The 25,146-nt window shown below is 42.3% G+C and overlaps 1 protein-coding gene across 4 annotated transcripts in view; it reads left to right on the forward strand.

Annotated features, from left to right (window-relative positions):
• The window catches only part of SGSM3 (small G protein signaling modulator 3), a 44,242-nt gene that overhangs the window by 12,211 nt on the left and 6,885 nt on the right, over positions 1–25,146 (forward strand). For 2 of the 4 annotated variants that reach the window (XM_063133573.1, XM_063133571.1), the window contains exons 3-14: positions 4,157–4,218; positions 7,005–7,090; positions 13,755–13,821; positions 14,804–15,012; positions 15,106–15,213; positions 16,699–16,842; positions 18,562–18,757; positions 20,002–20,147; positions 21,276–21,500; positions 21,846–21,900; positions 24,460–24,587; positions 24,816–24,971. In XM_063133573.1, coding sequence (XP_062989643.1) covers positions 4,212–4,218; positions 7,005–7,090; positions 13,755–13,821; positions 14,804–15,012; positions 15,106–15,213; positions 16,699–16,842; positions 18,562–18,757; positions 20,002–20,147; positions 21,276–21,500; positions 21,846–21,900; positions 24,460–24,587; positions 24,816–24,971 — 1,527 coding nt within the window. In that variant the 5' untranslated portion in view covers positions 4,157–4,211. Of the gene's footprint in view, positions 1–4,156; positions 4,219–7,004; positions 7,091–13,754; positions 13,829–14,803; positions 15,013–15,105; positions 15,214–16,698; positions 16,843–18,561; positions 18,758–20,001; positions 20,148–21,275; positions 21,501–21,845; positions 21,901–24,459; positions 24,588–24,815; positions 24,972–25,146 lie in introns of all 4 variants that reach the window. The other 2 variants (XM_063133572.1, XM_063133574.1) reach the window with 2 other exon arrangements.

The following is a 25,146-nucleotide window of genomic DNA, read 5'->3' on the forward strand; positions in this document are numbered from 1 at the left end:
AGAGCGGGCACGAGTCTTCCAAAGTGAAGCTTCAGCCATAGCCAGGCAACAAGTGTCGACAGCGCGACACCAAGTTGACTGCCATTCCAAGTCGATGATGGGACCCGTGTCCTTGAGGAGACATGCTTGGCTCCGCTCCGCTAATCTGGCTCATGACACCAAAGCCAGGATTGAGAACATGCCTTACGATGGCGAGGGCTTGTTTAATAGCAAGATGGACAAGACCTTGGACTCTATATACAAGGCTTGCACAACAGCCAAGAAAATAAGTTTTTCTGCTCAGCCTGCCCAATACAAGCTGAGACGGTGAACAAGACCGCCTGCTTAACAACAACAGCAGCGGCCCTACTATCAAAGCCAACAGAGGCAGCAACAACAACAACTCCAGAGTAAGCGGCCATATCAGTCTACATTTCAACAAGACAAGCGTCAGCCTGACTTCACCAAGAAGCAGCGACTTTGACTTCTTTGTCCCACGTCCACCTCCCTTTGCGAACCGCCTAGCACCCCATTACCATCAATGGGAGTCAATGACATCAGACTCCTGCATGCTCACTATCATCAACTCGGGGTATGCCATCGAGCTCGATGTCCTTCCTCCTTCTTCGGGGGTGAAAGTAACGGCGCCATCCCTTCCTCTGCTTCCGGAGGTACAGACCTCTGCTATCGAAGAGAGCCATCTCTCCCGTACCCGCAGAGGAACTCAATCAGGGTTTTTTCTCGCGCTACTTCACGGTCCCGAAGAAATATGAGGTCTTCGGCCGATCATGGACTTAAAGCAGTTAAACAAATTCATCATTCCAAGGAAGTTCCGTATGACAACGGTTACTTTTATTCTGCAGCTCCTACACTTGGACGATTGGCTTCTGGTAGCGGACAGCAGTTGCACGCTCCAGAAGGACATTTCAACCACCCTCAACCTGTTGGACTTGTTGGGTTTGTGGGTCAACGAGGAGAAATCCATCTTGACCCCACATCAGAAGCTCGACTTTATAGGGGTAACTCTGTCGTCTCAAGATGGGAGAGCATACTTACCGTCGACCAGAGCGAACACCTTACAGCAGTTAGCCATCGATACCGAGAGCCGCCGAAAAGTTTCGGCATGGACAATTCAGAGACTATTAGGCTTGATGCAGTCATCAGGTTTGCAAGACTCAGAATGAGAATATTGCAAGCCTGGGTTTTAAGAACTTTCGATCTTCGAAACACTCCTTCGGTAACGATCACGACGGATGCATCGTTGATCGGATGGGGAGCACACTGCGACTCCCTCACAACTCAGGGCCGTTGGCCTCCTTCCCAGAGGGAACATCATATCTACCACCTAGAACTGCTAGCGGTGGAGAATGCAATAAGAATTTTTTCACAATTGATCGAGGGCTGAATCGTCCTGATCGCAACAGACAACACCACAGTAGTGGCGTACATCAACAGACAAGGTGGGACAAGGTCTCATTCTCTGAATCGATCGGCACTCAGGATTTGGAACTGGTGCATAAAGAGAAATACTCACCTGACGGCGACCCATGTAGCGGGCAATGAAAACATCATCGCGGACGCCCTCAGCAGGTCTTTCCACGTCGACCACGAATGGGAGCTCGATACCGAAGTAAGAGACGTTCTCTTTCGGTACTGGAGCCTCCCTGCTGTCGATGTCTTCGCTACCGAAGAAAACGCAGCTTGTTCCAGGTTCTGCAGCAGAGCAGGAAGGGGAAAGCACTCGCTAGGAGATGCTTTCACCAGAACCTGGAAAGGAAATCTTCTTTACATCTTTCCTCTGTTTCCACTGTTGACGAAGGTGCTGGCCAAAATCCAGTCGGACAGGTCGGACTGCATCCTTATCACACCATGGTGGCCTCGACAGACGTGGTTCTCCACGCCCTTCGACTGTCGGACGGGAATTACATCAGACTCCCGCCGATACCGACACTGTTGTCTCGACACCAGGGCAGGGTTCGACACGCAAACCCGTCGACCCTCAAGATGACGGCATGGAGGATATCATCCACTCCTCCTCTCGTATCAAAGATTTAACTGTAGACCATATATTTTGGCATCACTAAAGCCTTCAACAAGAAAATCTTATGCGGCAAAGTGGCAAAGATTTCAAACTTTTGCCTTGGAAAACGATCAAGCACCTGAATCTTGCCCTTTAGCGTTAATCCTCAAATACCTACTGACACTTTATCAGCAGGGACTCGAACTCACTTCCATCAGAGTTCACTTAGCAGCTATTACGTCTTTCATCGAGGCATGATTGGTTTTACACCTTTTGTGCATCCAACATCGAGGAAATTTTTAAAAGGGCTTAAAAATATGATACCAACAGTAAAGAGTATCGTTCCACCATGGAGCCTATCAGTGGTGTTACAGGCATTGACAAAGAAGCCCTTCGAGCCCATGGCCTTATCTGACCTTAGGCTTCTAACATTCAATACTGTCTTTTAGTAGCCATCACTTCTGCTAGACGTGCAAGTGAGCTTAGAGCTCTCAAGATAGTTGCTCCTTACACTATCTTTCACAAAGATAAGGTTGTGTTACGCACAGACCCTGCCTTCTTGCCTAAGGTAGTGTCAACCTTTCATCTGTCCCAATATATCACTCTACCAGTTTTCTTTCCGAATCCTACATCACCTGTAGAGTCTGCTTTACATACACTTGATGTAAGGAGAACTCTTGCCTTTTACAAGGCTAGGACAGGGAATTTTAGAAAAACAAAGCAATTGTTTATTTGTTATGGGGAGCCTTATAAGGGACTCCCTGTTTCATGCCGGCGTTTGTCACGCTGGATTGTAGAGACAATTGAACTTGCCTACTCTATCTCTAAACTAGAACTGGTGAAACCTGTGACAGCTCATTCTACCAGAGCCGTCACAACATCTGTGGTTTTCGGCAGAGGTGTTCCTTTGACAGAAGTCTGTAGAGCTGCAACGTGGTCCACTCCATCCACGTTTCTTAGGCACTACAGTTTGGGCACCCGTGCGAGGCAGGACTGCTCATTTGAAGGACAGTGCTCTCGGAGATCTTCAGATGATGCACCAACCCACCTCCAAATATATGTCAGCTTGCTACTCGCCCATATGTGTGATGCATAGAGACCACGAAGAAGAAATGCAGGTTGCTTACCTGTGACTGTAGTTCTTCGAGTGGTCATCTATGCATTCACACAACCCACCCACCATCCCCACTTGGTGGTGTGAGACTTATAAATGACACAGTTATATGTGGAATGTACTTGTATTTTATTTACACTCATGTTTATGGGGGCACAGTGTCGGACTCCTGTAAACTGAGGTAAGGGCGGGAACCCCATGGACATGCACGGTAGCGTGGGGGAGGGGTTCCCGCCAAAAACGTTCCACTCAGCTATAGAAGGTTCCGGTCTGGTCTCTGCGCAGGCGCAAAGCCCATATGTGTGAATGCATAGATGACCACTCGAAGAACTACAGTCACAGGTAAGCAACCTGCATTTACTTTGTCCAATTTGCATATGTTTAAAATGCATTTGTTTTCTTGGTGAAAATAGTTTCCTATATTGTTAACCAAGTTTTAGAAATTCTAAATTATATGTTTTATAGAGCTCCCACAGATTAAATAAGTTTTCATCAAGTAAATCTGCAGACGAATAAAACAAGTGTCTCAACACAGGGGAGAATAGTTGGCACCATTCCTACAATTTGGGACATGAGGAGCAAGGCAACCCTGCGTTAAAAGCCACCCTGTGGGTCTGTAAACCTCTTGGTGCCACTGATGTCACCCTTGCTCCTATTCCTAGAGCATCCACTGTTTAGGAACTCAAACAAATACCAGCAATACAAGTGTAAAATGAGAGCAGAAAGGAAGAGCACACCAAAGGCAGCACACTTATTTGCTCCCACTTGTGCCTTTCAAATTACTATTTGCCATTATATTTATTTATTTATTACATTTTTATACCACCCAATAGCCAAAGCTCTCTGGGTTATAGTCTTGCTGTTTTGGGGGAGGGGGGAATACACAGATAAATGAAATCTCTCTGTACCATATATAGTTAACCGCAGTGGTGGCTATGAAGAGAGGGAGCTTACTGGGAATTGGTTAAGTGCATAATTGGTTTGTCCCAAGAATTCATTTTATGTTCTCTCTCCCTCTGTATTATGCCTTTATCTAATAACAGGGCAGTGATTTTCTGAAGAGTCAAATAGCTACATTGTTTACATTCCACCATCACTATGTCAGGTAAGCCCTTTACACAATGTTAACAATTGTAATATTTTATCAGATCCCTTGAGTTTTTAACAAAAGGTTAATAACTTGCTAGTCATACCAGATTTGACAACTTGACTTCAGTTAACTGCATGTTATCACATACTCCTTCCTCATTAAATTATTAAATTTATTATTTTGTGACTTCAGATAGTCATTTTGATTTCCTTTGCCTCTGCTATCTTAGTCTGTTCACTATATGGACAACTTGCCTAGAATCACAGGCGTATTTTTCATTTGTTTTTCTTCTGCTCTCAAACTTAACATTCAGGAAACATTATTGATTTTATTGAACTTTTAAACTGCCCAATAACCAAAGTTCTCTGGACAGTGTACAATACATTAGAAACACAAAATAACACAAGGAAACTCAGTGAATAGAAACATCGCATAATAAATCCAAAATAAAGCCAGCAACAAAGAGTTTAAAAAAGTACATTGCATAAAAACATAAAAATGTACAGCGCATAAAAATAAGAATGTTAAGATCTAAAAACAGTCCTTAAAATGCCTTGGAGAATAAAAAGGACTTCCTCTGGGTCTGAAAAGATCATAATGTAGATGCTAGGCTACCGTTCCTCGGGAGACAATTCCACAAATGTGGTGCCACCACCTCTCTCACAGCCACCCACCTTGCCTCATTTGGCAGGGGCACCTGGAGGAGGGTCTTAGATGATGACGGTAGGGTCTGGGTAGGTAGATATGGGAGGACGCATTCCTTCAAGTAACCTGATACATTCCCTTCAAGTAATCATAACATTGAATTGGGTAACAGACTGGCAGCTTGTGTAGATCATAAAGTTCTGGCAAAATATGATCACCTCAGCCAGTCCCAGGTAGCAATCTAGCCACCCTATTTTAGACTAAGTAAAGTTTCCAGACTATTTTCAAAGGCAATCTGTTATTTAGTACCATATGACCCTGTTCAGAAGACACACTAAACCACGGTGGTTAAGTATTATGAGCTAAACATTTTGTCTTGGCGTGTCGTGTGAACCATTCCTAACCATGGTGGCTACATAACCACGGTTTAAAAATGCTCACCAACCATTTGCTGCAAAAGGGTTAGTGGCCTAACCATGGCTTAGTGTGTTGTCTGAACTGGCCCAGTATGTAAATCAGTGGTTTGAACCCAGACTTTGTGTCGAGTTGAAAGCTGCTTGTGCAATGGAGTTTTCCCATCCCTCCTCCCCATTGCTGCCCCTTGCAGCCCACCCCCAAAAGCCACTCCAGAATGGTCTTTAGAGTGAGAGGGACTGCAGTGGAAGGGGGAATTTGCATAAATTAGGCGGAGGTATTTCATGTGAGTGGAGCTTGGCCCAGGTTTTGCCCATTCCCCCCCTCGTACTGCAGCCCTCTGTGTTCCATTCCTTGTCATTCTGAAGGGCCCTCTAGCCCTAGGAACAGGTTACTATCTGGAGTAAGTTTTTACATGCCAGGTTAAACTAATTAAATACTTAGCAATATTTGAGTTACTCCAGTCATTTTGTGTAATTCAATTGCTTTAGCCTATAATTCTTTGCATTCTTCTACTCTCAAACCATTAATAATTGTACCTGTTCATCTGGTATCTGCTTATGACTGGATATTTGGGCTCTAGACAGTTAATAATTGCATGCAAATTGAAATGCTAAATGGAGATAGCTAACTTCATGTTTGTCTTTTGTTTTCAGTTTTGGCATTATTATTTTTTGTAGGAAAACACATTCATGTCCACTTGAAAATCCTTGTTGTGGTTGTTGTTGTGCCTGACTTAATTTGCTTCTACCTGGCAATATAGGACTATCAATACTTCCATCACAATCAAATTCTAATGCACACACGTGATTGGCCATAATCTGGGGAAAGTTCGCCTTTTCTAACTGCATTTTGCATAATGTTTCCTCATCTGGTTTGCCTTCCAATGTGCTCTTCCTCATAGATGGCAGCCATGAATTGAGTCAAGTGAACCTTCAGCCTTTTTGTCCAGAACATTTACTTGAGTTGCTTACAAACCCTCAAGGCAGATGAAACAGACAGGGCTGGAAAAGTACCCAATTGGAACTTGAGCTCTCTGAATGTAAAACTAAACTTGAATCTGAGGAGCCTTGTGTGTTGACCATACAAGCAAACCTCATTGTTTTAACACAACTTCTGGACCTAGAAACTTAATTTCTCCTCAAAGTACCCAAAAAGCATAAGCTGGGAAGTTTTCCTTCAACTAAGATCGAAAAAACTATATTGCTACGGAGCTGTTATCAAAACTCTAAACATTTCAGTATTTTGCACTTGTATGCCTTCCTTCCTTCTTTCCTGGACAAATTAGAAGCAGGAAGAACTGTTACAATTATGTCTGTTCTGAAAGCTTATGTCCTTCCTGAGGAAACTGACAACCCTGCAAAGGATGCTTCACAACTATTATAAGGAAGCGTATTGCAAAATCTGAGCAATATATAATCATATGAAGCAAACCCTTTGTGTGGAAAGTAATATAATCTTCGGAGTCATTCCAGTTCAATGACACTGATATATTAGCCAATCATTCCATATTTTTACCTTTTTTTTTTAAATCAGGAAATAAAGTTTTCCTAGAAGCTTCCACAATTTCCTTACAGTGACTTCTAAACTTCTAGTATCACAAATAGATGACAGAGAAAATAATAATATTGGCCACATAGCCTCATGAAGTGATTTAGGATTAGCTAATAGCAGCTATGCTTTTGTGATTTTTCCCTCCCTTATGTTGCATAATTATTTACATTTATATTTTTTACGAATAGGAAGCTATACTCCTGCTGCTGGTGGACCCTTCTCTGCTCTCACTCCAAGCATATGGCCTCAGGAGATCCTGGCAAAATACACTCAGGTACAATAAAATGCAGGGAATAATCTATTTTACCCCATTTCTCTTTATCTATGGAATAATATTAATCAATGTGAATTATGAATGCAGGTTCTCCTCTGGTCTGGAAGTGCTATTGCTAAATATCAGATTGGTTCAGAGTAAGCCCATTCAAATCCATGAATTAATCATGGATGAGGGAGCTGCCTTGGCTTTCATTAACAAGACCTGGGTGGATTAGGTGGGTAGGCCTGATTTCACCCAGCTGCATCTATCTGGGTACTTGGTTGCAGCATCAGGACATATGACAAGTTTGGGATGCGGCTGGTGTACTGTCAACATTGCTGCCCAGCAGCCTCTCTGACTGTGGCAGTCTCAAGTTTAGAATGCAAGGATGGTGGTTCTTGGTGACTTCAACAGTCATACCGAGGCTAGCTGTGGTCTGGCTCAAGACTTCATTGCATCCATGACAATGATGGAGCTGTCTCAAATTGTTGTCATCTCAAAGCACAGAGTAGGACACACCCTTGATTTAGTCTTTGCTCCACATGATATGATACATGATTTGGTGGTAGTGAGATAGGAGTGACCCATTGTCATGGTCAGACCACTTCCTGGTGAAATTTGGACTTGTAGTGGCTGTTTCCCTCTGTAGGGGTGGAGGATCAATTTGGATTATTATGGAACCCATTGGTTACCTGAATGCTCTAGGAATAGTGGACAGAGCCTGTGGATCCTGTGGAGGCCCTTGTTTCTTTGTGGAATGGTGAGATGCAAGGGCTATTGACACAATAACTACTGAGAAGCCTCTTTGGTACTGCAAAGCCCATTTTGCCCTCTAGTATCTGCAGAGCTTTAGAGAATAAAGTAGGCTGGACAATTAGAGTGCAGGTGATGGAAGTCTTGCTCTGAAGCTGATCAAACACTAGTCAGAGAGCGCAATTGTGCCTATTATGTAGCAGTGCAGGCATTGAAAAAGTCTTACTTTGCCACTTACAAAGCATCCTCAAGTAGCCACACAGCAGAGCTCTTTAGGGGAGTTTGCAGGTTCCTGACTTCAGAGGGAGCTCCTTTAGAGCCTTCAGAGGTCTGCTTTGATGCTTTTTCAATGCACTTTGAGGATAAGGTGAGAGCCAGTGTTGCGTAATTGTTAGCGTGCTGGACTGGGAATTGGGAGATCCAGTTTCTAGTACCCACTTGGCCATGGAAGCTCACTGGAAGACTTTGGGCCAGTCACAGACTCTCAGCCCAACCTAACTCACAGGGTTGTTGTTGTGAGGATAAAATGGCGAGGAGGAGGTTTATGTATGCCGCCTTAGGTTCCTTGAAATAAAAAAGGTGGGATATAAATGCAATATATAAAAATAAATAAATCAGTTTCAAAGCAGTCTAGACACCAGAGTTATCCTAGATCAGAGTGAGATGTCTGATGCCTTATCTAACCATGTTTTGTGGGATCAATTTCAATTAATGTGGCTTGCTGCCATGAGCATGGCACTTGCAGTTATGCAACTAACCACTTGCCCTCTCGATCCTTGTTCCTCACGGTTAAAACTAACCATCCATCACTTGGTGGATCTAGAGTGTCATTAATGCATCATTGCATGAAGGAGTGGTGCCTGTTGTCTTGAAGGAGGTGGCAATGTCACCGCTTCTGAAAAAGCCTATCCCAAACCCAAGGATTTCTGATAGCTATCACCCGGACATGTATACTTCATTTTTAGGGAAGGAGATTGAGAGGCAACTACAACTATTCTTGGATGAAACTGATTATCTAGGCTTGTTCCTGTCCCTGTTCAAGACTGTTTTTTGGATCAAATTGCCCTTAATTGTCCTGTTGGATGACCTTTAAGGAGAGAGGAACAGGGGAAGGGCAACTTTGCTCCTTTTACTCGATTTCTGTGGCTTTTGATACCACTGACCATGATGTCTTTCTGGGTCATCTCTGTAGAATAGGTATCAGGGATACTATACTTGAGTTGTTCTGTCTGTAGGGTCCATCTTAGAGAGTGTGCTTTGGCCCCTGGCATTTGTGTTACGGAATTCCACAGAGAACTGTTTTGTCCCCAATCCTGTTTAACATCTATTTGAATCTGTTGGGATCGGACCAGGTTACTTTAGGGATTGCCTTACCCTTTATGTCACTACCCAGTCTTGCTAGTCCTCAGAAGGAGCACATTTCATGTCCTTCATAGTCCTGGTTTGCCTTAAGAGAACTAGTAATAGAGCATTTAGTGCTGCAGCACCTGACCTTTGGAACACACTCCCAATTGACATCACAAAAACAGCTACAGTTCTGGTTTTTGGACATCTCTTTCAGACTGATCTCTTTATACAGGCTTTCCATGATCTGTGATTCATCTAATTATAGCTGATCAGTGCCTAATTTATTATTGTATATTATATTTTAGTGCTGAAATTATGTTTACTACTTGAATAATTTTGATGGGAGCTGTATATAAAATTTGTGAAATAAATAAATAAAAGCTTGGCTCAAGGCATATATGACATTAAATTGCTGGTTCACCAGCTGCATCATGAAATTCACTCTAATACAAAAGAGTTGCTCTAAACTTCCGACATTTAAATTGCATTGTGGGGAAAATCTGATATAGAACCTGTTGAGAGCTAGGCAAGGGAGCTTTGGTTATGGGGCGTTATATAAATGTAGTAATAATAATAATAATAATAATAATAATAATAATAATAATAATAATTAATAATAATAATAATATGCTAAGTGGCCAGTGCAAAAGCAAATGAATGCTGGTGTTTGCTTTATGTCTTGTATTTAGGTACAAAAATCAGAAAATAAAATATGTATGTCCCTTAAATCTAAAGGAGATGTATGTCCTTTAAAACATTCTCAAGCCAGGAGGGCAGGTGTTTTTCTCCATTTGGCACTACCAAGTTTTTAAAGGGGTCCTGCCAAAATTCTCCCACATCCTTTAGAACAATTAGAAATGCATCTATTCTATACTTAGGCATCCATACCTGGGCACAAAGTGTAAACTGAGAATTTGTCTTGAAATCTAGAAGCTATTGTGATAAATAGTAAATAAGAGGATCCCAGCTGAACATTACCCTGCATTGTTATGTCTGCAACTGTTCAGTGTTGTTCACAGCTGGTATTCAAAGGCAGCAGGATCAAAAATGCACATAGAGGATCTGACAAAAGTATTTGTTCTGAGGCCATCTGCATTAAATCAGGAATTTCATCTGGGTTAAAGAAGAAATTCAGTAATTTGCAGTAACAGTTAAGAACACATACAGGGATAAAGAAAAGAGACACCTTCAGGACGGACTGGCAAAAATATATAGACTATATGAAAAAGGAACCAAACAGAATAACTTTGGCAGAAGCCTATAGAAATCTACGGGACTCATAAAAAAACCCAGACAGCCAACAATGTCCTGGAAGTACTTTGTTGGACTTGTCACAACTAATGAGATAATTCTACTTGCATGTTAAGTGCTATGATTTGATGTAATTGACCAAGCGTGGGGAGGGAATGGGAGGGGTTACAGAATAAGTATGAACGTGGTTTGTCTATTATAAAAACAAACAAACAAAACCAGATCTTTATTTCCTTGTATAATTGGAGCAGATCTAGTGCAAATCCTAGTAGTTTAGACTATAGCCAATGTGCTTAAATGGGTTAAACAGCATTTATTTCAAAGAATTGATGGTATCTGGGCTAGAAGAATGTTTTTTCTGTGTCTAAAAAAATATGTGTGTAGTTTTTTTCTATGTCTAAAATTATATATTCCCAAATCTGTAGAGTCTGCAGATCTTAGATAAGCTTTACAAAATAAGTGGGAAGCAAAGAAGAAGAAGAAACCAATAGAAACTTGTTCCAGCACTTCCTTCCTAGATTTTCTGTATGGTGTGTGTGTGTGTGTGTGTGTGTGTGTGTGTGTGTGTGTGTGTGTGTTCTGGAAGAATGCCATAGCACAACAATGTCTAGTGGACAGGGGGGATCTGGTAGACATTGTTTACTTGAATTCCAAATGGCATTTGACAAGGTTCCTCAAGACTCCTGAGCAAACGTAAGAGTAATGAAATAAGAGGAATGGTCCTCTTATGGATCAGTGACTGGTTAAAGTATAGAAAGCAGAGAGGAGGAATAACGGTGCATTCTCCCAATGGAGAGATGTAAATAGTGGGGTCCCACAGGGATCTGTTTTGAGACCAATGCTTTTCAACTTGTTCATAAATTATCTGGAATTAGGAATTAGTGAAGTGGCCAACCTTGTTCATGATGTTAAATTATTTAGGGTGGTTAAAACAAAAAAGAATTGTGAGAAGCTCCAAAATGATCTCTCCAGTTGGAGAAGGGGCAACTCAATGTCAAATGCAGTTCAATGTAAGAAAGTGTAAAGTGATGCACACTGGGGTAAAAAAATATCAACATTAAGTATAACCTGGTGGGATCTGAGCTAGCAGTGACCAGCCAAGAAAGAAATCTTGAGGTTGTTGTGGACAGCTCAGTGAAAATGTTAACCCAGTATGTGGCTGCTATTAAAAGAAGAAGCAAACTCCATGTTGTGAAGAATCCAGGCTATGTTTAGGAAATTTAGCTGCTGATAGCAAGCTCCATTTAGTTTGGAGGGGCTGGCATGCACTCAGTAAAACCACCTGTGTGCGTTATCATAAGGTTTCCAGTCTCCGGGCCTTCAAGGTCAGAGCTGAAGTCCTGCCAAAATTAGGCTAACTGATTCCAGCTGGGTTAGAGTGAGAGCCTTTCACTCTCCCTCCTCTCCTGAAAGCCAAGGTAGTTATCCAGCCTGATAGTGATTGGCTATGGAAGCTCACCTCACACATCACAAGGGGCTCCTGTTGCCACTGGTCTTCACCCAGGTTTGCAGTCAGGTCTCCATCTGTGAATCACTTTGGTAAAGTATAGGGTAAGATAGGTAGTGCTTTCTTGTTTTGCCTGCAGCATTGTTTCAAAGGGTTTCTCTGTTGGTTTGGGTTTCTTAACTGTCTTTTAAATTGGTACATCTCTTTTACCCCTTTCTTATTGTTTATAAACTTCACATTTACTTTAAAGCTGTATGCTTTAATCCATTGAAGTCTCAATACTAAATCCAGAGCCTTCTGTTTTGATCCTGCTGCTATTTAGGGTTCTAGACTTGGGGTACAAAATTTAAAAAATTATAACTAAGGAAATGTTATGTGAGAAGTTGCCTTGAAGTGTAATATTCCAGACATGAGTCGACAAGGCTCTTAATAGATATTAAGTTCACTATTTTAATTTAATTTGAATATACTTTAAGCTAATATTTATGAGACCATCTGATATGTGGCAAAGGTGCATGTGGGACCTAGTTTACAATCAAACTATAATATAAAAGACTAACATCAGCAAGGTTGTAGGGACCCTGGCGCATAGAAATAAACTATCTGGTACTATGTTGGTGAAACAACCGTATTGTGTACAGTTCTGGTCACCACATCTTAAAAATATATATTGTAGAGCTGGAAAACTTGCAGGAAAGGCGACTAAAATTATCAAGGGGTTTGAGCCCCTCCCCTATGAGGAAAGATTATAACAGCTGGAATTGTTTAGCTTGGAAAAGTGTCGAGTAAGGGGAGATATGATAGAAATGGTGTGGAGAATGTAGATAGGGAGACTTCATTCTCCCTCTCTCATTATACTAGAATCCAGGGTCATCCCAGGAAGCTGATTTGTGGGAGATTCAAGACAGATAAAAGGAAGTCCTCATCTAGAGTATTGCGTCCAGTTCTGGGCTCCACAATTCAAGAAGCACGCAGACAAGCTGGAGCGTGTTCAGAGGAGAGCAACCAGGATGATCAGGGGTCTGGAAACAAAGCCCTATGAAGAGAGACTGAAAGAACTGGGCATGTTTAGCCTGGAGAAGAGAAGATTGAGGGGAGACATGGTAGCACTCTTCAAATACTTAAAAGGTTGTCACACAGAGGAGGGCCAGGATCTCTTCTTGATCCTCCCAGAGTGCAGGACACGGAATAACGGGCTCAAGTTAAAGGAAGCCGGATTCCAGCTGGACATCAGGAAAAACTTCCTGACAGTTAGAGCAGTACGACAATGGAATCAGTTACCTAGGGAGGTTGTGGGCTCTCCCACACTAGAGGCCTTCAAGAGGCAGCTGGACTACCATCTGTCAGGGATGCTTTAGGGTGGATTCCTGCATTGAGCAAGGGGTTGGACTCGATGGCCTTGTAGGCCCCTTCCAACTCTGCTATTCTATGATTCTAAGTATGTCTGCACACAGTGCATAGTTGAACTATGGAATTCACTTCCACAAGATGTACTGATGGCCACCAGTTTGGATGGCTTTAAAAGGGGTTTAGACTAATTCCTGGAGGAAAAGGGAATGAATGGCTACCAGTCCACATTCATGGTTATATGCTACCTCCAGTATCAAAGGCAATATGCCTACATACACCAGTTGCTGTATGGGAGGGTGCTGTTGCATTCATGTCCTGCTTGTGGATTTCCTGTCAATAGATGGTTGGCCACTGTGTGAACAGAATGCTGGACCCTTGGTCTGATCCTGCATGGCTCTTCTTATGTTCTTACAAGAGCTTAGACTTCCTCCATATTTATTTTGGATGCCTCCTTTGTGTAAACATGTGTACAAATGTATTTGGCCAGACCTACTGGCAGAAAATGGAAAGCAACACTGTTCTTCAATTTTCCAGAAAGAAGAGTCTGTTGAGCAGCCAGAGTTCCAGTATGACGAATTTGGTTTCCGAATAGACAAAGAAGGCAAGGTCTTTATTTGTGTGATGTGCTTTGTGACAAGATCTCCCTGGGGCTCGCTCCTCTCAGAAGTCCTTTATTCCCAGAAGCTTCATTCTGATTCTTGTTTAAGATTCTTTTTGAGGAAAAAATACTTTGGTCTAAAGAAGAACAGTTGTGGCTTAACTGACACAACGTGCATGTAAACAGCATTTTTTCCTTTTCCTTTTGAAATATATGCAGGTGACAAGCAGGAAGGGATCAGGGCCTTGCTCACATGTATTTTAAACTTGCCATTAATATACCTGCATGTCAGGACCTAAGCTCGCAATAGGTCTTGAACGGGCGACCTGCAGGATTTCTGGTATTCATCCTGTGTGGTGCCACCCAGCTCTCTTTGTTACCATCTTTGTATTAATAGGCCTCTGCCTTTGCTTTGCTTCATCCTGCCCTAAGGACAGACAGACAGACACTCTACTATTGTGAACTCTTTAATAACTCAGGTGTAACATGCATGTATTTTGTACTTGGGTATCTGTATCAGAATACAAAACATTTTGTAAGAAGCATCCCTAAGATACTGACTTTAACACACGTGATAATCTAGGCAAGTACAAAATGAAACCCTGAACATTATTAGTAATTATTATTTATTACTGATGCTAGCCAATTTTGGCATTTCTGAATCAGAAAGGCAGTATATAAATTTTCAAATAAATAAACAACTTTATTTTCCTGCTTGCATTTGAAGTGATTGATGAACATAGGCTTCACAAAGGGCTGTGGGTTTTTGCTTGTGACATTGAAAACAACTATGATTCATGAATGCATTGGCATAAAAATGGGTCATTAATTATGCCCACCCACAAACTGCTAGAGCTTGTTTCCTGTCTCGCTAGATCATAAAATCTACTTATTTAGAGGATTATGGTTTTTTTCCAGATGTAGAGAACAACTACCACCTTACTTTTTTTTCTTCCCACCCCTAAAGTTGTGTCCCTTGTTACAGATGACACTGAGCCAAACTCCAGCAAGCTCTTGGGGATCCCTCTGATTGAAGAGCCACAGCAGAGGTTGAAATGGCAGGCTCACTTGGAGTTCACACACAACCATGATGTAGGGGACCTTACCTGGGACAAAATTGAAGTCATACTTCCACGTTCGGATAAGCTGCGATTGCTGGTGTTAGCTGGTATTCCTCACAGCATGAGGCCACAGGTGAGGCACTCCTGGCAAGTCATGGATGGAGGGGAGTTTATGGGTGAGATTTCATGTGTCTTACTTCTAACTCCTTCCCCCTTTTCTACCCAGCTATGGATGCGACTATCAGGTGCTCTTCAGAAGAAGAGAAGTTCAGAAATGTCTTACCGAGAAATTGTGAAAAACTGCTCAAATGATGAAACCATTGCTGCCAAACAAGTGGGTAATCCCCATGGGTTAGTGCTTGGGGTTCAGCAAAACGGATCAAATGGATGGGAGTAAAAGGTGGTTAAAAACAGCAATGAGGAGAAGGAGTCTTATGTTCAGGGCTTAACACTGAACATGGACTTAAGGTGATTGTCTTACAGCCTTCTTTCTGATAGACGTGTGGAAAGGCTTTACCAGCACATACTGCTTTTGTAGATTTAAGTTAGCTTTGAACAAAGTGGAGTGAGTCAACATGCTGGAAGGAGAAGAAGAAACCTCTATTATCACTAGAAGGTGGGCAGTTTCCAGGTTTAGGTATGGAACCCTGTTAGCACCTCCCTCAGCCAGCACAAATCTTTCTGCTGCACAACAGAGGCTAATTGTTTTGCAGGAGCAGACAGTTTGCATAAAACATCGTTGAGCAACAGTTCCTGAGATGATGTGCTAATGAGTGTTAACAGCAATTTGCTGTTGAATATAAACACTAAACAAAAAGTGAGGAGGTAGTCTCTGTATTACAAGACAAAGTGGTGTGTGTGTGTGTGTGTGTGTGTGTGTGTGTGTGAGAGAGAGAGAGAGAGAGAGAGAGAGAGAGAGATAGCTCTCCATAGCACCATTGTTTCCCTAGCTCTTAATCCTCTAAGACCCTAAGGTTCTTGAGAGTGATCCTCAAAATGACAGACAGCCCAATAAGTACAAACAGCAGAAACCCCAATAAGAAGGATCGGATTTTGCAAAGCCAACTAGGGAAGGTGAGATAACTTTTAAAATAAACAATTTTTAGTAATATGATTGTCTCCTTCAGACCTCACTGTACCCTTTAAGAGGAACTTCCTTTCCTCCTATTGTAACAAATTATGCTGTAATCATGGGCATGAAAATATTTCCTTGCCTAAAGGTTGGGGATAGGAAAAAAAGTATCATGAAATAATGGGGTATAAGGCAACTGTTAAAACTGGACAAAAGGTCTGAAACAAATCTCCAACTCTAAGACTACTTTAACTATGTCATCCCACAATGGCACAATTGCTACAATTTGTGGACATTTAGCATGTCATGTAAGCTGGTTTAGAGGTGACATCTAGAATGTGCACATCTGCATTATATGTGGACATACTCACCACCACTTGGTGCATTTTTATCCTGAACATGCAATAACATGATGCATACTTTTCTACCTGGAGCAGTTCATTTCAAGTTGCAAGTGAGCCATTACTGAATAGATTAGGGTGGATTCCTGCATTGAGCAGGGGGTTGGACTCGATAGCCTTGTAGGCCCCTTCCAACTCTGTTATTCTATGATTCTATGATTCTATGATTTTTGCATGCTGTTTGCTGGACTTCCTTGCTGAAGTGAAATGGAAATCTTCACCTCCAGGACTACTTTAACAGGGTGTAGAAAATATAAGGGCTAGCTGGGAACCAGAAAAAGACGGTGGGGAGACTCATCACTAAGTGAATATGGAATATTTATCTGTGATGCTTGCTCTTTCTTAGATTGAGAAAGATCTGCTCCGCACCATGCCCAGCAATGCCTGCTTCTCCAACATGAATAGCATTGGAGTACCACGGCTACGCAGAATACTACGTGGGTTGGCTTGGCTGTATCCAGATATTGGCTATTGTCAAGGCACTGGCATGGTAAATGAACCTCCCCCATTGTGGGTTAAACTTGTGTTGTACCTGTTTCCTTTAAGATAGCAACAACGTAGAATTTTCTTCATGCAGTGGAATAAACAAAATGGATTCACTTCAGAGATAGCGGAGAATGAAATAAACATCACACATTGCTCTGGCTATAGGACTGCTACCAAACGGCTTCACCACAGCAAATTTTCTAATGACCAGATGTGACACATAAAAAAGCTTATTGCAGGGAGAGCCACCCTAGGTTGGAGAAACTCTGTATTCTCAGCAAGTGCCACTAGGAATTGGTGGAGTCTCAAGTGGGGAATGGTGAGATTAAAACAATATGCAGTCATCTATACAGAGAGGCATCTACATGTTTCAGCAAGAGGATGAAGAACTTGTCGCTACCATCCTTTATTTGTACCTCACTCTTCTCTCCAAAAGGAAACCCAAAGTGTTAACGTCCATCATACAAAAGCAAACACAGTGTTAGAAGACAATATGAAAAATTAACTGGCAATAAAAATGCTATGCTAGACCTATAAAGAAACTTTCAATTTAAGATTTTAAAAGCACCAGTTAATAAATACAAAATTAATATATATCAACAAAATATATATTTATTCCCGTCTCTAGCAGCTAATGTACTAAACAATTTGCATATACCATTAAAGGAGACAAATCTACTCTAGAGCCAGCAGAAGCCCAGAATAAAACTAGGTGTAACTAATTAATATAATAATAGTACATGATACAAAGAGCCACTTCCCCCCTTATGTCAAACTTGCCTTCTTGATGTAGAAAAAGAGGCAGAAAAAGGGGAGGCAGCCTACATTATCCCCATGCCGAGCCATGACGATGACTTTATTGTTCAGCCTGGAGGGTGCTCATTCTTTGCCAATGACACACATTTCCTCTGGGTTGGGCAAGCAAAACAGTCTCTGCCACTCTCCAGGCTTGATGTTCCAGGAAGATCTACTTGAGGGTCAGCTGCTCTTCTCAACTGTAAAGAGTAGGGGAGGCAGGTGATATCATCCCTCACCCCACTCTTTCACTGTTGCTGCTTCACTGCTTTGGGGAGGAGTAAAGCAAAGTCTGGGTGGGTGGTAAAGCTCAACAAAGTCTCTTGGGCTCTCTCTTCTTTATTTGTAGAATTATTGGTGCTATAGAATTGAATCAAAGTTACTTTGACCCTGTTCTGATAACACGCTAAGCCATGGGGGTTAAGCATTTGAGCTAAACGTGACTGTAGCAGGTCATGTGAACCATTCCTAACCATGGTGGCTACGTAACCATGGTTTAAACACGTTCACTAACCATTTGCTGCAAAAGCGTTAGTGGCCTAACCATGGCTCAGTGTGTTGTCTGAATAGGCCCTTTGTGAACTTACCTTAGTTTTCAGCCTACGCTTAGAGCTTGGTTTTTGGGAGACTTTATAAAACACCTTTCAGCACAAGCTCCTAAACGGCTAACATTAAGAATGTGGCCCAGAGCTACACAGAACATATACTTCTCAGAACAAATGCATATCACAAGTTCTTAGAGCATTGTTCAGGCACTGGGATTCATTTCAGGTGCTTCCATCGGACTGATTCTGTCTTGCCACTGAAATTATGAGGCTGCTTATCACTGTTGCGAAATTACACTGCTGTGAGTGGGAGCAGCAGAGGCCTTTCCGGTGTAAGGCTTGCTTTGCAGCTTACTTTCAGGTCTTCTCTTCTCACCTGCCAGGTAGTAGCTTCCTTGCTTCTTTTCTTGGAAGAGGAAGATGCCTTTTGGATGATGTGTTCGATCATTGAAGACCTGGTGCCAGCCTCCTACTTCAGCACGACTCTGATGGGTGTTCAGACCGACCAGCGTGTCCTGCGCCATCTCATCGTGCAGTACCTGCCACGACTGGACAAACTTCTTCAGGAGCATGACATTGGTGAGAGCCTTTCTTCATCTAAACAGGTCTAGCATTTGATTGAAACTGTTTTTAGATGTCTAAATTGCTTTAAATGTTGTATGTTTAAATTTTTGTATTTTTTTTAATCTTATGAATTGTTGTATACTGCCCAAAGAGTATATAATGAAATAAATAAATTCATCTGCTGATCCTTTGGTGTCCTGAGATGGCCTTCCTCTGAGCCTTGTTTGTTCCATAAATTAGGCAGAATGAAAGCAGTGCTGTTGAGAGGATTGTCTTTCCTGCATTAAAAGTGCCCCCTTAATGGACTTGGTTACGTTTAAGGGAGAAATGGGTATTAATGGTTCTGACAGAGATAGAGCAGGTGCTTTTCAGGCAGGTGGTTTCAGGTGCCATCTCTGGCATCTCCAGTTAAAAAAGGGCCGAGTAGCAGGAGGTGGGAAAGATTCTGCTAGAGACCTCTTGGGAGTGCCACTGCCGATGAGAGCTCACAATGCCCGCCTAGGGGGACAAATAGCCTGACCTGCTACAAGGAAGTTTTCTGCGTTCCATTTAACACGTACTTCGCGCTTTACAGCCCTCACCACAACTTTTTAAAGGATTTTGCTATTTTACTCTCTGCTTGGAAGCAACGAATTGCAGTGATTTGCTTTAACAATACTCCAGGGAGTTTGAGGCTACAAAGTTTAACTCTGTTCCGTAAACCACACTGTTAACACAATGAGCATTTCCCCTGGTGTTACTACGAGGAGAATCTAGTGGAGCATATAAGTCAAATATGTTTTGTATACAAGCCACTGGGTAGAGTGGAGGTGGAGTGTTTGGGTTTGAGGGAGGGGTGTGTGTGTGTGTGTGTGTGTGTGTGTGTGTGTGTGTGTATATATATGTGTGCACTCACACATAACCACTTGCGTTTTAAACATTTTTGTTCTAAGGGGAAAACTGTGAATATCTGTGGCCCAGAGCTGTTAGTGTGTGTAGTTCTGTTAATCCTGTTAATGTGTGTAGTTCTCCTTTACTGTGAGTGGATACGTGTGCGAACTCTCTGTAACCCAATAGATGAAATCTGCTTGACGAAAAGAGTATTTGCTTCCACTTCCTTTCAATGATAATCACAGAGACACATGTTTGAAAGAGGGAGTGAGTGTACTCTGTTTATGTTGGGAACAGAAGGTGACTATATAGAGGATGGGCATGGGGCCAATTCTTTTGGTGACTGGTAAACTAGAATTACATGCTTCCCTCTCTGTCTCCATCCACAGAGCTCTCCCTGATCACTCTACACTGGTTCCTCACATCATTTGCTAGTGTTGTGCATATCAAGCTGTTGCTACGCATCTGGGATCTTTTTTTCTACCAGGGCTCCATTGTTCTCTTCCAGGTCACACTGGGCATGCTCAGCATGAAGGTAACTTACATTTCTCAGCTCCCAGCCCTCTCTTTTTTCCTTCATGGAATATAGGGGAGAGTTTGTCCCGAATTCAGGGAGGCAGTGTGTCAGGAAACGAGAATGAAAAAATACCGTGCTTTGCTCTTTCAAAACTTTGACCTCTTATTATTATTGTCTTACTTACCTCTTTTCAGACTTCTGAAATAATGCCAACAAATTAATATATAGATTAAGGTATGGATGGAGCCACAAAATCAGCAAATGTGTATCTGGATTATTTTTATCAGGTGGCTTTACAGGAGGAATTTTCTACAAGAGCCACACACAAAAATGCTGCATTTTCCTGATTTTGTGTTGTGCATATTTGATGGTGCAATTCTGTACCTCTCCATTCAAAACAGTTGAACTATTGAGTTCAGTGAGACTCTACTTAGTGTAATGAGACTTACTCCCAGGTATGTGTACGTAGGCTTGCAGCCTTAGAGCCTGTGGTTTGTCCTGCAGAAATAATTCGTGAGTGGCTGTCTAATACTGTGACATTGGTGCAGGATGGCTAGTGTGCTCTGACCAGGGGTGGCTGAAACTCTGTGCTACCATTAAGGAATTTCTTCATATACCACTAGGAAAACAATTTGAAAGCTTTAGTCTCAAAGTTCATTGACTGAAGCCATCAGAGTCTTTTTGTACACTTTCTATATTCTGTTCATTTATTTCCCCTAGAGTTCTTGATGGTACTTGCTGCTGGACTTGCCACAGAAAGGGCTCCTGCTAATGTACAATTAGTACATCTGCGGTTTGCTAGAAGTAGTTTTCAAATACTAGGAGAACTAACATAGAAGGGGCAACATGGATAATTTCAGAATTTGGAATAATTAATTTTGTCTTCCCAGATAGAAAATAGTTGGTTAGCAGCATATCTTCATCACGTATTCACTGCAGGTGTCATGGGGTAGCCAATATGAATGAAATGAGGTGGGGGCAAGGGGGGGCAATTACGCCATGCATTGATTTTGTTTTGGTTGCACTGTGCAAACATTCACTATGGGATTAGAGTTAGATACAAGTAACGGGTAGGGAGAAATGCAAAAACATTCTGCAACATGAGTAGCCCATAACATGAAGAATTACTTGTCCACATTAACACAGGAAGATGAGCTGATCCAGTCAGAGAACTCTGCATCCATCTTCAACACACTCTCAGACATCCCCTCTCAGATTGAAGATCCGGATGTGCTCCTGCAGGAAGCCATGCGTGTTGCTGCCTCACTGACAGATGTGGCGGTGGAAACTCAGCGTTGCAAGCACCTTGCCTACCTCATTGCTGACCAAGGGCAGCTGCTCAATCCTGGTGCTGCTGTCAACTTATCAAAGGTATGTTTACAAAGCTCTTAAGGATCCTGAATTCAAATTATTTCCTTCCTCAGTCTTAGTTTCTGCTCATTTGTTGCGTTCACTTATTGCCCAAAGGTAGTGGTAGATAATATTGCGTTACAATCCTAGATATCTTGTTGAAGAAATACTACCAAGTTTCCTAACCTGCTGCTACTTATTGCTCTGCTCTTCTGTCATCTGCACCCCTTTTCTTTCCCCACCCCCATTTAATGTGAGTAACCCTCAAGATCTGCTTGCCATACTGAACATAATGTACCTAGTCAATATAGCCTTTTTCTTTATAATGTCCTCTCCTTTTGTGCCTTGCTCTTCTGCCTCACTCAGATTGTGCGACGCAGGACACAACGCAGAAAGTCTGGCATCAGCTCACTGCTTTTTGGTAAGGACACATGCACGATGAGATTATTGTTCCCTGCAAAGGACAGAACAATTAAAAAGGCAGTGATGGCATGCTTACAGTGAAACACTGTGCATGTTCACAATATGGAGTGTCCTTGCACTATATACATTGTGCCAAGCTGCCTGCTTTCCCTTAGGATATATAAGCAGACTTTTCTTTCTGTCAGTGGCTCAGTGGTGTTGTGCAGCATATTAGATGTACTCTGATGTAAGCAGGAAGATGTCATTAACTGTGATGAAGCCCCAGAAATACTTTCTCTTAAAGGTCCAGAGAAAGACATTAATGAGACTCAAAACACATTAATGAGACTCAAATAGCATTGAGGAATTCAAGTAACTGCCCTCCTTGCTTTCTGATACACTTCAGATAGTGTGGGCTACTTTTGAGGCTATTTGCAAATTAAGGGCTGTCCCTCAGCAAGCCAGTCTGCAAATATAAACATGTTTTTGAGTCTGTGTAATGGGTCTCTATGTAGTTCAAGGGGATCCGATAAAAATTGCCACAGTACAACAAGTTTAAAGCTGCTGAAAGTAGACATATTTCTGCTTTTTACTCCAACGTGCAGCTTGGCATATTTCTTCCAGATTTTGGTGAAAGCTACTCATGTACTTTATTCAGGTTTGTCAAGGAAATGTGTATTTCATTGGTTTGGTGAGGTCCTGCGCAGTGGTCCAAACATTATTAAGCTCATTCTTACTGATGGATAGATAACTGATGAACAAGGGATAGGGAGGGAAAGTGAGTGCTGTGGTCCTGTGCAGCAGGCTTGCTCAGAAATAAACCTTTCTGAATATAGAGGGGCATATCTATTCATTTCTACACATCTACTCAGTTAATGACTTGTTTGTGTTTTCTTTTTTAGTTTGTCTCCCACCCTCACCCCCAGAACACAGTAATAATACATTTCCTGTTTAAAAGCCAGGGAAAATCAATTATTTAAAAAACTGCTTGTTTAAGACTAGAGTTAAGGCTATCTTATGTTGGTTTGCACACCACAAAGCCAGGAAATTGGAAGCTAAGGCTGATGCCTTAACATACATGTCTTATGATCAGCAGTGTAGTTGTGTAATATCACAAATTGTGCTTGCTTACAAGCAATGAATAGAGATGGGTAAACTCACAGGAGGATTCATCTAGCAATACAATAAGGCTCAGATGCTTCATAAGGCAATACAGGATTAGGACAACATGGGGCCTCTTTGCTGGTCCCAAGCACTCCATCCTCCCCATCTGGATTTGGGCTTGAAGGTCCCAGGAACGTGTGGGTGCATGGAAAATAAGTTGCAAGCAAGCACAATTTGTGACATTGCACATCATCATCTCTGATAAGTAGGAGTGAGCAAACTCAGGGAGTATCTGGAAAGTGTGCCCCCTGTACCAGTGGGGGCCTTTAAGGCCCCTATCAGTATGAGGGGGTGGGAAGAGATGCCTGCTTTCCGGAGCTTCTGGAAAGAGTGCATTTTCCCCACTGCACTAATGGCAATGGAGGGAAATGTGTACTTTCCAGAGGCTTCAGAAGCGTGCATCTCCCCCCTCCATGCTAATGATGGCCACCATTTGCATAGAGGGGGAGATAGGCACCTTCTGGGGCCTCCCGAAAGTGTGCATCTGCCCCCCCAATGCCAATGGGGGCCTTAAAGACTATATTAACAGAATTAATAAGGCCTTTAAGGCCCCCATCATGGTAGGGGAGTGGGCGATGCATGCTTTACAGAGCTTCCAGAAAGTGTGCATTTCCCCTGCTACATTAATGGGAAAGGGCTGGAAGCCATGGCAGACATGCAACAGAGTGCCTGTGGGGGGCACTCTGGCAGGGGGCTGCACTAGGGCCAAGCACATCCTACTCGGTCCGCAAGGGCCAGACGTGGAGGGTCTGCCGCTCTCACGGACCGAGTTGGACACTTGCGCCATCCCTACTGATAATGGGACACGTCAGGTAAGACATCAGCCTTAGCTTCCAATTTCCTGACTTTGTGGAGCTTGAGCCAACATGAGATGGTCTTACCTCTGGACTTAAACTAGCAGTTTTTAAAATCATTGAATAGTGTGTTGCTTCCTCTTAAAAGAATTGTGCAGGAAACGGCAAATAAAATAGCCAAGATAGTTAAAGTAACCCATTGAGAATGGGTTAAAATATTTGAGGCTTTAGGAAAAATTATGACTACAGGGAGGTGGACATAATTGAGTCATGAAAAACGATGAATGTTTATCTAGACATTTTTCCTCCCTTGTAATAGTGAAAGAGTTCAATCAATGAAGTTGAAGTGCAGTAGGTTCAAAAAAATCAAGAGTTCTTTGTCACAAACCACCTAATTAACACATGGATTTCGCTACTAAAATATGTAGCGATGGCCTTATTTGCTCCTTTCTATAAAAGCTTAGATAAATTAATGGAAGGGGGTCTGTTGGTTATTTACTGTGATAGCAAAATTGAACCTTCATGTATAGACAACACCAGTCTATTTAATATCAGTTGTTGGAAGAAATTACCTTTGTCACCATGCTCTGCTTGAGAGATTTCCTCATCCTTACTTCTAGGAGAAGATGATATGGAGGCACTGAAAGCCAAGAACATTAAGCAAACTGAGCTGGTCGCAGACCTGCGTGAGGCCATCCTGCAAGTGGCACAGCACTTCCAGTGTGTGGATCCCAAGAGCTGCAGCATAGTGAGTGAGGGGCTTCCCAAGTGGGTGAATCTATTCTTCCTCCTAATCACATGGCAACATCTGTGCTCACATTACTCAAGGAGGGGGTTGTGCAGTATTGTAGTGGGAGCCTACTTCATGAGGGAAAAGAGAAGCAACATAACCTGAGGAGTCCCTTCCTCCCTTGTTAATGTCTACTTTCCGCTTTGTACGAATATCGCTTGCTCCTGTGCTTCCCTCAACACCCAGGATTTGACTCCAGATTACACCATGGAAAGCCACCAGCGGGACCATGAAAGCTACGTGGCCTGTTCCCGGAATCAGCGGCGACGTGCCAAGGCGTTGCTGGATTTTGAGCGTCATGATGATGATGAACTGGGCTTCCGCAAGAATGATATCATCACGGTATGACAGTACCATGTAGAAAGAAGCAGAGGGGAATTTGACGTCATATGAATAAGGAACAACAAATACAGTGAATTGTTTTTCAAGACTATGGCCTCAAAATAAATGAGAGTAAAACAACGTTATTTGTGATAAATAAGAACTAGTGAAAGATATAATTAAAGGGTAATTGGAA

Source organism: Elgaria multicarinata, chromosome 9, assembly GCF_023053635.1.
Source record: "Elgaria multicarinata webbii isolate HBS135686 ecotype San Diego chromosome 9, rElgMul1.1.pri, whole genome shotgun sequence".
NCBI classification, from domain to species: Eukaryota; Metazoa; Chordata; class Lepidosauria; order Squamata; family Anguidae; genus Elgaria; species Elgaria multicarinata.